Raw genomic sequence first — 13,648 nt, forward strand, 5'->3', positions numbered from 1 at the left:
CATACAATCTCAACCATATATTAGACATTCCGGAATGTTCGTTTGGTCAGTTTTCAAAATTTTAATCGTGAACTATGTCAACATATTTTTCAAGCGTAGTCTGAAATGGAAGCCGCCAGGTTGAAACGAGTGCCGTAAAGGTCGAGAAAGCTGCTTTCTAATTGGCTGATGTCGACTTCTTGTTTGTCATTTCAGTGGTCAGTCAAAGTTAACAAAAGGTCGTTCTGACGTGACCCGTAATGGGATGTCCTCAGATCTTTGTTTAGTGGTAGCAAGAACTAAGATCTGATTATAATGAGATTGGGTTGACACCAGCTGATTTTGGGCCATAACACTAAAACAACATGAAGGAGAGATCATGAAAAAGTATTTGTGGTCATCATCCAAAACTGGCTCCAACAGGAGATATTGCTTGGGCGAGATCAAACGATATCTACATTGTAGATATTGCTGCAATGAAATTGCATCATAATGCTATGCAGACCATTGGGACATCATTGGTTACCATGACATCAAAATCAAATGACATCACTAATGGCTCTGCAACTGAAGCTGTTAGCAGTACCTTTTACACTTAACCCCCTGGATGCCAGAGGGACATATATGTCCTTTGAAGTCGCTTTGAAGTCGAATAAAATTCAAAATACATCACCCACACAAATACACTTCACAGTTTTGAATAAGGTGGGAAATTCCCAGTTCTGTGATATCATCCACTGGCATTTTAGACCAAGCAAAATTGCAGAAAATGACCTCTGAAAATTAGGTACATCGTAAATGTCGCCATTTTTTACACATTACTAAATCACCACACACGGCGTTATTTACATCATGTTTAGAAATCTAAATTTAGGATATTTACTCGTTGAAATGAATTTAAAAAATAGCATATTAGTGATCACGGGTATCTGTCTTTTAAGAAATCACCAATGATCATTCCAAAACGTCTCCGATAACCCGAGAATCGTTTCGAATGTTTTGGAAAATACGCAAACAGGAACGCCGAAGTGAACTTTCCGCCATGTTGGATAGTGTTTACACAATCACGTTTCAGGTACACCGGTTATGAGACGCCTGTAACATCGCGTATATTTCAAAATTATCTGCCATACACACATCCTTGAATTCCTCATACATTTTAGAATCATATGAACAATGGTCTTTGTCACCAATACAAAGTGGCTGGATGAAATCAAGCAAAATATGTTAGGTGTGAAAACGAACGCTGTGCTCGAAAAACTGCACTTGTTTGAAATGTAAACAAAGCAAAATACAGATTTTACACAGTGTAGCATTTTCTCCTATTTTGAGCTATCCATTCGTCTATTCTTTCAAGACATTGGCTCAACATTTTCAGAATATACACGGGAAGATAATAATAGTAGGAAAAATTATGGAATTTAAAATAGATACATTGCAATGATTTGATATTTTCAACAGAAATAGTCAAAGTTACCGTCATGTGTGACGCCATGACTGACGCAAAATCACGCACAACGACAACGGTATTTATCGTAATTTCTGCCTATTTCGGTTCTTTTCAATGAAAATTATAACAACAAATAACAGTACATAGATTGTCAGAATGTTTCTGATTACTTACATGTCACATTTATGTATATGCAATCCCTGAATCAACGAAAGTCCCTTCGTAAAATCCCGCGTACTGTTGACAGTGAACACGCCATTTTGTAAAAGGCGGTCACAGGTAGTGATGTCATACGTCAACATTGTTGTACATATTTGGTAATTTCTTTGAGGTGAAGGTCCTTGAATGAGAGTATTGTATCATGCTGTTTACAGTTTCAGTTATGATGTAGATTTTGCATATGTTTTATACATTTTGTCACACAATTAATTTCCCTTTGGATATTTGTCAATGTTCAAAATGATATCATACGCAAATATAAGCCACAACATGTATGAACGAACCTTTGATAATCTCATGTTTGTTTGAACATTGTTTACATAACAATTGATAGCTTTTTAGTGTTGAATACGATATTTCTTTCCTTTGGACAAGTGTTACAAGATGAAGCGTAAAGGTAACTGCAGCATGTACGTATTTCTTGGGATGTGTAATAGTCAATATCATAAGTTCATATAACCAATGTCTTTGAATAGCTGTTTCATTTTATTTTATAACTAAAACTGAATAGATCTATATTACTTCAACAAAATGGATAATATGTTTCGTAAAAAGATATGCACACATTTCTGAAAGAATTGTCTTGGTCTTGGAATTGTTTTTTGTTTTGTTTTTTTTGTTTTTTGTCGTTTGATACACAGAGCCGTGATATCTAACGATTCGCCAGGTGCGTGTTAGCCACAAACAATTTACGAATTATTCCTCTCGTTTTGCATTATATAATCAATGGGTTCATTCTTTTTTTAATATTGTGATCACAGGATATTAAACTGTTCACTTGATTTCTCCAGGAATTGTAAAATGTATAAAAATAAAAACCATGCCAAGTACCTATACCTGGTTGTTGGTTCAACCATATACGATTATCCTGACAATTCTATATCAACAGAGCTTTCTTCGCATCTTTTAGTGTGTAATTCTGAGACCAGATGTAGAGAAATAAAAAAATAACAATATTTGTCCAATATTGAATATAATTTGGTTGTTTTGAAATATTCTTTTGGGTATTTCATTACGTAAATTGATGCCAAACAGGTGCGTGCCTTGTCCAATTAAGACACACGATAAACTAGCTAATTGTTTACATATTCAAGTCATTATTTTATTGTTGAAAGCAGTCATTTTATGTTGTGCCGAAAAAGCGTCCAATTCCGTTTTACACATCGAGATTTTCCATATCATGAACGAAAATTAGGGGAGATATATATTAATCAAAATACCAGAGACATCTTTCTCCGACGTTATGAAAGACATAAAACCAGCCATGACGTCAAATAGAACAGTGTTATTTTTTAGGGTATTTCATTACATTTGATGATAAGGCTAGTGCTCCATTAATAATGGTGCAACATTAGTCAAATTACACTTACACATTCAGGAGAATGTCGGAATGTAAGGACTAAGTTATAGGTTATATAGGGCCATCCATTTCTCTATTACCTCTTTTTTATGAAGCAAGATTTCATCATTTCTGATGGGTTTTTTTTACAACTAAATGTATACAGTTTCTTTATCGATATTTGTGTTGGAATAGTTTGGTTCCTCGTGAACAAAACACCACGAAAATATATTATCCTTACCCACAGCTAATTCTCACCAAGTGACCTGAGTTACAATAAACTAGTGCTAAGCTTAGCGGAGTTATGCCCCCTTTTCTTTGTACGTGTGTAACCTCTGTCGCCTTTTGACGTCATAGAGAAAAATCAGTTTTCGTCATTTACGGCAAGCTATTTTTGGCATTGCATGTTTGTCGTTATACATACGCATATAACTCCATTTGGTATATAGTTATGTCGTTCAGATAATAGGCAGTAATTTGTTCGCTCACAGATTCCGTAAAGCTTGTAAATAAAAAAAAACGTTGCACAGTACTTTTATGGGTGTACGATAAAAAGCGGAGAAATTTACTGTTTTTCAAGGCAGAAAAAATTCTCAGGCAACAGTTAGAAGTGTATTTTTTTAAACCGGTTTAATACTTGCAGTTAACTTTACACAATCAAATAGGGAATTTAATATTCTCCACCTCTGCGTAATTTTATAGCCAGAGGTAGATACAGTGCCGCGTGAGCGCAATTCTCGCACAACCTTCACTTTTCCGATCTTAGGAAAATGTGCGTCAGAAAAAAAACTCGGCATCCAGAGGGTTAAGACACTGCATAATACTGTCTACAAACTGAAAAAGTTGGAAGAGTGATGTTGGATGATAAATAAAATATCACCCTCGTGTCTTTTGATATCAAATATATCAACACTCGTTGATATATTTGATCTCAAAAGACACTCGTGTGAGAATCTCTATTTACTGTCTACAATTTTGAAAAATACTTACATCCAGTACAGGCACCAAAGATGTTTTCTTCACAGTACTCCGTACAAACATTGTCAGCCTCCATCCATCGGACCCCACACAGGACTAACAGCAACACTGTTACCTTAAGCATCTTCCTGTTTGTAACCAGTTAACATTGTTGTCATGGTTACAAACAGACATACACTAAATGGCCTGAAACAAAAATTCATAAAATTACAAAATAACCTTGGCACGTCCAGGTTAGAAATGGTCCCTGCAACATAAACTGGCATGGATTTATCTAAGATTTCAAACTAAATGGCCTGAAACAACAAGAGTCATCAGAAAAATGACAGATACCCCCGGCAGCTGTCTGTAAAGTAACCACAAGTAAATGTGCAATTCTGTATGTAATGAGTCAAGAGTTGAATGTTCTTGAATAGTAGAGGACGTAACAATACTAACATGTATGCAAGACGGGTCTCCCGTCTCCCGTACAAGTGACCACCTGAGACGGGGTCACTCGTATGCGTGACGGTCTGTCAGTGGACCATGGATTTCTGCATGTTGCACAAAAATGTCTCTGTTACTTGTGAAAATAATTAAACAAAATTATGTAGAGTCATTGATCATCATACTAATTATTGTATGACATGAAAAAAATGTTATAAGAAAAATAATAAACGGTCAAATTGGGAGAAAAATATGTAAAAATTAAGCAAAATGTTCTGTTTTTGACAGCGATTTTCTCCTATGTACATATTTTTCAGAAACTAACACGAGGTATTTTCTAAAAGCTTATTCATCGTAGAGTTAAAAAATATAGACATGCAAAGTTTCGTTAGAAAGTTTTGAATGGCTTTTGAGTTATGCTCCGGAAACGAACACCACCCTTATAGAACCTTAGTCCAACTTGTTGCCATGGAAACGTAAAATATAAAAAATATAAAATTCCTAAATAGCAAAAGGCACCAGTTCAGCATGAGTCTGATAAACATGCAAAGTTTTGTAAGAAAGTTTTGAATGGGTTTTGAGTTATGCTCCGGAAACGAACTCTACCCTTAAAGAACCTAAGTCCAACTTGTTGACATAGAAACGTAAAAAAAAATTAAAAATTAAAATTCCTAAATAGCAAAAGGCACCAGTTCAGTATGTCCCTGGTAGACACGCAAAGTTTTGTAAGAAAGCATTTAACAGTTTTTGAGTTACGCTCCGGAAATGAACACCACCCTTATAGAACCTAAGTCCAACTTGTTGCCCTGGAAACGTAAAAAATAAAAATTTCTAAAATTCCTAAATAGCAAAAGGCACAACTTCAGTATGGGACTGATAGATTTGCAAAGTTACAATCAAATACACTGAATTGTTTTCGAGTTCTGCCCCGGAAAAGGAAATGATTACGGACGGATGGAATGACGGACGGAAGGACGGACACAGACAGGCTGATCGCTATATCCCCCCGCTTTATATGCCAGGGGGATATATATTCATAAAATAACAAAACTACCTTGGCACGTCCAGGTTAGAAAGTGCCCGTGCAGGCACATTGGGGAAAATACTATTATTTTGTTACAGAAAGGTGATTGTTGTTTAAAGTTATATTCCAAACTTCAGAGTCATTTTAGCATCAAATTTTAACAGTTCATTCAAAGCAATAATGTTAAACTAAGCATTTCAGTCTCTTCCACTTTATTGTTTCTGTTGTAATCAGTGGCACACAAGTCACCTCGACAAATCCATCACAGTATAGAACTAGTAGTGGGACGATACAGCAATGCAATGGTGGATCACGATTCTTTACTTCTTGATACAAGTACACGAAAGAAAATTGGTTTGATCCTTCCCTTCAATGTATTTTTTAATATATGTTACACCAAACACGAATTACTTGTGAAAATGAGCAATGAAAACGTAAATATTTTCGTCCATTGCGCCATACTAACACTGCCAACTGTAAATCGTTAGTGTGCCAGGTATTGGTCCATCCTGTCTATGACAAAGATGGCCTATGCAATACAGATAAGAGCACATGCAAGTATCTTAAGACATATCGGACCGTGACCAAGGTATCGTGATACGTATCGGATCGCACAGTTGGTGTATCGTCCTAGCCCTAGTTACAACTATAAAACAGAAATTGGAAAAAAGTTAAATCCAATTTTGGGAATTTTTACCGACATTTGCTGCAGAATTGGGGCCAAATATTGGCCTCTATGCAGGTCTACATAAATCCCAAGCTGGTCTTCAAGGGGTTAACAGACTCAGGGTTCAGATTTTGAGCTTGTGTGGTAGGTGCATGGTACATGGATTTAACTCGTATTCCAAACTTGGTAGTTTTAGCAGGAAAATGGAGAAGAACTGCTGTTAATATCCAGAAATGTTGCTAGTTATCACCTATATACTCACACCTTGCACCGTCATTGGAGGGAATATTCTAAATCTTGAAATTAATGCTAACGTGAAGTAAATGAGAAAAATGTGAGTTGTCTTTGTTTGCATTACTGAAACTTCTCATTTATGTCTCCAAAATGACCATAAACAGTAAGACGGCCTCACTGCACACTTTGGATAGAGGAAATATTAACTTGAACGAGTAACGAGTATATAACCATGTCATTCAAAGAATAGGAAGTACACAATAGGCATCCGGTGAGTTATCACTGATGAGGTAAAAAATTCTACCCATATCGCCGTCATATAGCTGGAATATTGCTGAGTGCGGTGATAAACAATAAACATGATAAACAACAAGATCTCTGCCGCCAACCTGAAGCAACTGTGAATAATAAGACATCCTGTTTCCGTAACTTAAATCCCACTGTAACCCATTATCTCCCCTTCCATATAGCAAGTTCGTAAATATAGCGACAACCTCTGTTGTCTGTTTTGTAACTTCTGATGGCAAAATATGAAGGTTTTATGTTGCTATTATCAATGAATCCAGATATACTATTGTTTTACACTTCACTGATGAAGACTAGCTGTATAAAGTATACTCCTAGAGTTATCATTTGTGCTTTCCAAAACTGTATTAGGAATAAGACTACAAAGATATTCGGGTAAGAGATGATTATTCATTTTGTAAAAAGTTACCAATTGTGTCAACATCTTTCATTTGTACTTCATCATGTTCATTCATCATATTTCATTAAGACAACATAACATCATACATATACAAGTCAAGTCACAATTCAAATGAAATTTGACTTCAGCAAATGTCAGAAGCCAGCTTTCAATGCATGTTATGAGACAAGATACTATATTATAGACACACTTATATCAAACTTTAATAATGTATTAACGTGTCATTAAACTTGTGGCAATCCATTTTTCACTGTGATTTTAATTGGAAAACAATATTTACTGTTTATAGATGTAAACTGAAGGATGTAAAACTTTTAGATATTCAATACAGATTTCTACAATGAATTATCTACACAAAGGATAACAACAACCAATTTGTACTTTACACCAATTCTCTCCTCCCGCTGCTTACACTTCCTTCCTCTGCATATGACATTACATGGCGGGGAACAATTGATGCACTGCAGCAATATCATCGTCTTCACTGAAGTTGGTTTGTAGGTTTGTTGTTTGACGCCGCACTCAGCAATATTCAAGCTATATGACGGGGGTCTGCATAAACAATCTAGTCTGGACCAGACAATCCAGTGAATATAATATCATGAGCATCAATCCACGCAATTCGGATCGAGGACATGCATCAACCAAGTCAGCGTGCCTGACCACCCGATGCCGCTAGTCGCCTCTTACGACAAGCATAGTCGTCTTTTACGGCACGCACGGGTTGCTGAAGACCATTTCTACCCCGGATCTTCACGGGTCTTTACTGAAGTATTCAACACTGAGCGTGTAATAACAAACAAAGGGGGAGAACTCTTGAACGCCCCCAGTTTTATAGATTTGACACTCCTTGACATTAGTACTGAAATGCCATTTATTATCAATATGATTACATAACTCTACTGACACAAATGAAATATACACATATCTGCCAGAGATAAAAGTAATGACTTCACAAAACAGCGTAACGCGCATCAGCGAAGCACCATCAGCGTAACTATATAGCTAGTGGTAAAACCCAAGCAAATAAAAATGGGTCACACGACCACCTCTCATCACAGCATGGCTGCAAGAAACTAATGTGACAGCGATTTGTTAACAGTTTCACACACGGTGTTCTGAGCAGGTCACCGTGTTAAGTCAAATGTTCATATATTTGTTCAAACTCACCGACAGAACTCGGGAGTTTAAATCGCCACGCATGTCGCTTCCAAGAATTGGGATTCCGAGAATGATTCATAGACGCAATCTGATTGGCTGTGACGTAAGTGTTATCGTGATCGTGGTTTGTGCATCAATGTCGAGTTACGAGCGTGATGAAAACACATTCATATCTTTCCATGTGCTTAAAATTGAGCTGTATTCACGTGTAGTCTTTTTTATAGTATTTTTTATATCGATTCGTTTTTATTCATGCGAATAGTTTGTTCTTTTTAAATGAATATGTATTCATTTTATTCTGCCTCCAGTTGCGTGGCATCTTGTACCAACTCACTTTCAATCAATCTTGTTCTAATCCTTCAACGTGTTCCAACAAAGGAAAACATAGCTGTGAAAAAAAATAAAAAAATATTGACCTTTGTGTGTCCTACGATTTTAATACAGCTATTCCTATGGTTGAACCACTCACTAACCAACTCACACATATGTCAACATAATTATTAATAAATAATAAGTATGAAAGGGCGGAGAAAACACTGTTCAATAGTGTATCCTGGTTATTCATAACTGGCATGATATAGCCCTAAACGAAGCAAGTCTAGATTTTCCGCAGGTACACTCCCATCTCATTTGGGCTCCTCTTCAGTAAGGGACGGACAGGTAGCCTAGTGGTTAAAGCGTTCGCTCGTCACGCTGAAGACCTGGGTTCGATTCCCGACATGGGTACAAGGTGTGAAGCCCATTTCTGGTGTCCCCCGCCGTGATATTGCTGGAATATTGCTAAAAGCGGCTTTAACCATACCCACTCACAAATGTTGTTGCTTGTTTCTATCAAAATAATATATTTTCAAAGGCTAAGTGTTAGTCTAGAGTATATTTAGAAACTACGGTCGCTTTGTGGAACGGGGCACCGGACCAGACAATCCAGTGATTGAGATGGCTTCTACTGTACACGTACTTAATTGTTAGGTCGTGTCTTTTTCTTTCTTTGTTTTGTTGTTGTTGTTGTTGTTGTTGTTGTTTAACGCCGCACACAGCAGTTTTCCAGCTATACGACAGCGGCCTGTAAATAATCGAGTCTGGACCAGACAATCCAGTTATTGATATCATGAGCATCGATCTACACAATTGGGATACGATGATATGCATCAACCAAGTCAGCAAGCCTGGTCGACCACCTGATCCCGTTAGTCGCCTCTTACGACAAGTATAGTCGCCTTTTACGGCAAGCATGGGTTGCTGAAGACCTATTCTACCCTGATTGTTAGGCCATGTAAGAAGGCGCAAACAGTGTTAGTGTTACGAGAACAATCGCGTTTATGGAACCGAAGTGGAATTGATGCTCTCTACCTTGACCTAAATATTTGTCTCTTTTCTATACCCCGCTGATGAAAGTAATCATTGAAAAGAGGTTTGGAATGCATCCCACATATATCCTCGGACGCAAACGGAGATAGAAATGTCAACGAAGAGGACGGGATATGTGACCCACAAGGGCTTGTGACGCAATAAATAGCAGCTACAAGATATATGGCCACACCTTGTGTCTCTTTCTGTATCAATAGATTGGTTTGTTTCTATCAATATTTCCTTCTTTTGAGACTAAGCGTTAGTCTACACCATATCCATGTTCTTGGGTTTCACCAAAGTGATAACCGTCTAGACCTGCATCACATCCTCTATATCTACGAAATGATACAGAGGATGCCTGAATCATTGCGTAACTAGCAATCCTTCCACATCTATCCAACACGCTTGAAATACTATCAAAACGGCGTTAAACCAAACTCACTCACTCACTCTTCTTTTCTATTGGCAAGGCAATTTTGCAATAGGTCTTCAGCAACCCATGCTTGCCGTAAAAGCTAGGTGACTATGCTTGTCGTAAGAGGCGACGGGTGGCCAGGCTCGCTGACTTGGTTGATACATGTCATCGTTTCCCAATTGCGTGAATCGATGCTCATGATGTCAATCACTGGATTGTCTGGTCCAGACTCGATTATTTACAGACCGCCGTCATATAGCTGGAATATTGCCGAGTGCAGTGTTAAACAACAAACAAACAAATAAACAAAGCATTGATGTCACGAAAACGTATCTTCGCAATTACGATATTAAGCTATTCATGCCCCGTTCAATTCAAATGAGATTATGTCGTGGCGTCTTTGTCCGTCCGTCGTAATAATTACACTTTAGACATCTATTCTGAAACCACAATGCCTAAGGTTTAGTCCATACAATCTCAGTAATGAAGTTTCTAAGACCTACTCAGAAAATTCCGATCTGATTGCAAACATGGCCGTAATGCCGGCCATATTGAATTTGTTATCTTTCCGCCCGAATTTGGCATTGATGCATGTATAAGGATATTTGATGCATTAAGTTAAGAATAACACAGGCCATGGTTTTAGGCGCATTTGATTTGAATGGAATCTGACTTTCACAGACACTCATGTGTCTAGATTAACTATATTTACTGTGACGTTGTCTTGTGAATTAATTTTAGGACCTTTCCATTGTTTTGTTTTTCCAGCCTCTGAAACCGTAGAGTTTATGAATCTGAAACTTTTAAATATGATACAAAGAATGTTTTTTTTTGTCAAATTAGCTCAAAGAATTATAATCTCATTTCAGGAATTGTCCCCATTTATTCCATTCCATCACCTCCGTGATCTAGTGGGATAGATTGTCTACGCCGAGAACCGTCACGCTGAAGACCCTGGTTCGATTCCCCACATGGGCACAATGTGTGAAGCCCATTTCTGGTGCCCCCCACCGTAAAACCATACTCACTCATTCACTCACTACGGGGGGTAGCCTAGTGGTTAAAGCGTTCGCTCGTCACGCAGAAGATCCGGGTTCGATTCCCGACGTGGGTACAATGTGTGAAGCCCATTTCTGGTGTCCTCCGCCGTGATATTGCTGGAATATTGCCGAAAGTGGCGTAAAACCTTACTCACTCACTCACCTGGAACCCGTCGTTAATTAAAATCCAACCTCCCTCACCATCTTAATACTGTCTGTAACATGCGGGCAATACTGTATTTCGTCTCTGTTCGGCCTGTCGTGTGTAGTGTAACCTTTGACAACGTTGATAATATATTTTAGCTTATTAGTAAAAACTTATTCATCGTTTATTTCACTTTCACAGAAAAATATTTCTTCCCAAGGTAAGCTATGCACTAAGGATATTGATCCTAATGGAATAGGGATATAATACCCTGGATATTGGGGTGAGTGTTTTTTTTAAAAAATGGAACAATTATCTCCCTTTACCATTATACACAAAGAAAAACAATTTTTGGATATCTCATGTATTCAAAATTGTTTAGGCTTTACGGTATCTCATCTATAACAAATTGTTAGGCTTTACGGTATCTCATCTATAACAAATTGTTTAGGCTTTACGGTATGTCGTCTATACCAAATTGTTTAGGCTTTACGATATCTCATCTATACCAAATTGTTGAGGTTTTGCGGTATCTCATCTATAACAGATTGTTTAGGCTTTATGGTAACTCGTCTATACCAAATTGTTTAGGCTTTACGATATCTCATCTATACCAAATTGTTTAGGCTTTACGGTAACTCATCTATACCAAATTGTTTAGGCTTTACGGTATCTCGTCTATACCAAATTGTTTAGGCTTTACGATATCTCATCTATAACAAATTGTTGAGGCTTTACGGTATCTCGTCTATACCAAATTGTTTAGGCTTTACGATATCTCATCTATACCAAATTGTTTAGGCTTTACAATATCTCATCTATACCAAATTGTTGAGGCTTTACGGTATCTCGTCTATACCAAATTGTTTAGGCTTTACAATATCTCATCTATACCAAAGGATATACGAACTTGTGCAGCTGGACATTTTTGTAGTGATCTATATACATGTCAAATGTCTCCCTAAATCCGTTGACCTGGTAAGAGTCCACTCTTTGAACGCGGGACTGATAACCGCTATTGTCAAAGTGTACTTTTTCCTCTTATAAAACAACTCACATCAGGACATAACAATGACGTAACATTCAAACGGGGTGCATTCAGGCACACGACAAATGAAAACTGTATTCTAAGAGTTAAATTTCAAAACACTGTCCACCATTTTGCTTTTATATCTACAGGTATATACATAGCAGCCCGATTCCCGCGTCAAGTAATAGTCTCAAGGACATCAACGTGCAGGTTATCGTACTGTCAGTGAATAAGGAGATTAACCTACTGTGTTTTGAAATTTGATGTAGTCCAACTGTAGAATAGATACCGCTTTATTATAATTTTGAACCGAGCGCTTTAGCGGTTTTACGTCAGCCTTTGTCAGTATTCTACCCATATTCCAACAGCAGGTATGGGCTGCACACATTGTACCCTTCACTTAAAAAGGGCTTCCTGTGACTGTGTCGTTACATGGCTAAAACAATGTAACGGTATATTTTGACTCACCGAAGCAAAATAACAGTACATTTTGACTCACCGAAACAAAATAAGGTATATTGTGACTCACCGAAACAATTTAACGATACATTTTGACTCACTGGAACAATGTAACGGTATATTTTGACTCACTGGAACAATTTAACGGTATATTTTGACTCACCGAAACAATTTAACCATACATTTTGACTCACCGAAACAATTTAACGGTATATTTTGACTCACCGAAACAATATAACAGTACATTTTGTCTCACCGAAACAAATCAACGGTATATTTTGACTCACTGGAACAATTTAACGGTATATTTTGACTCACCGAAACAATTTAAAGATACATTTTGACTCACAGAAACAGTTGATCGGTATATTTTGACTCACCGAAACAATATAACAGTACATTTTGACTCACCGAAACAATATAACAGTATATATTGACTCACCGAAACAGTATAACGGTACATTTTGACTCACCGAAACAATATAACGATACATTTTGACCCACAGAAACAATTGATCGGTATATTTTGACTCACCGAAACAATTTAACCATACATTTTGACTCACCGAAACAATTTAACGGTATATTTTGACTCACCGAAACAATATAACAGTACATTTTGTCTCACCGAAACAAATCAACGGTATATTTGGACTCACCGAAACAATTTAACCATACATTTTGACTCACCGAAACAATATAACGGTATATTTTGACTCACCGAAACAATATAACAGTACATTTTGTCTCACCGAAACAAATCAACGGTATATTTTGACTCACCGAAACAATTTAACGATACATTTTGACTCACCGAAACAAAATAACGGTATATTTTGACTCTCGGAAACATTGTATAACGGATATAATGGTACATTTAGACTTGCCGGTTTTAGGTAACAGTTAACAGTATATGATGATTAAAATATTCTGTTATTGGGACTTGGCACAGGCTTAACTATCCATGAAAAAGAGAATGTCAACATTACCTCGGCTCCAGCCGAATTTGTAAAGACAACTTAACTG

General features: G+C 37.2%; 1 protein-coding gene across 4 annotated transcripts in view; it reads right to left on the reverse strand.

Moving 5' to 3' along the window:
- Window positions 1-13,648, reverse strand: part of LOC139478811 (tyrosine-protein phosphatase Lar-like) — an 83,388-nt gene that overhangs the window by 47,398 nt on the left and 22,342 nt on the right. For 2 of the 4 annotated variants that reach the window (XM_071261463.1, XM_071261464.1), the window contains exon 2: window positions 3,978-4,151. In XM_071261463.1, the coding sequence (XP_071117564.1) occupies window positions 3,978-4,089 (112 nt within the window). In that variant the 5' untranslated portion in view covers window positions 4,090-4,151. Of the gene's footprint in view, window positions 1-3,977; window positions 4,152-4,403; window positions 4,423-8,192; window positions 8,251-13,648 lie in introns of those variants that run through there. The other 2 variants (XM_071261462.1, XM_071261465.1) reach the window with 2 other exon arrangements.

Source organism: Haliotis cracherodii, unplaced genomic scaffold (genome assembly GCF_022045235.1).
Source record: "Haliotis cracherodii isolate W230 unplaced genomic scaffold, xgHalCrac1.p SCAF_4, whole genome shotgun sequence".
Taxonomy (NCBI): Eukaryota; Metazoa; Mollusca; class Gastropoda; order Lepetellida; family Haliotidae; genus Haliotis; species Haliotis cracherodii.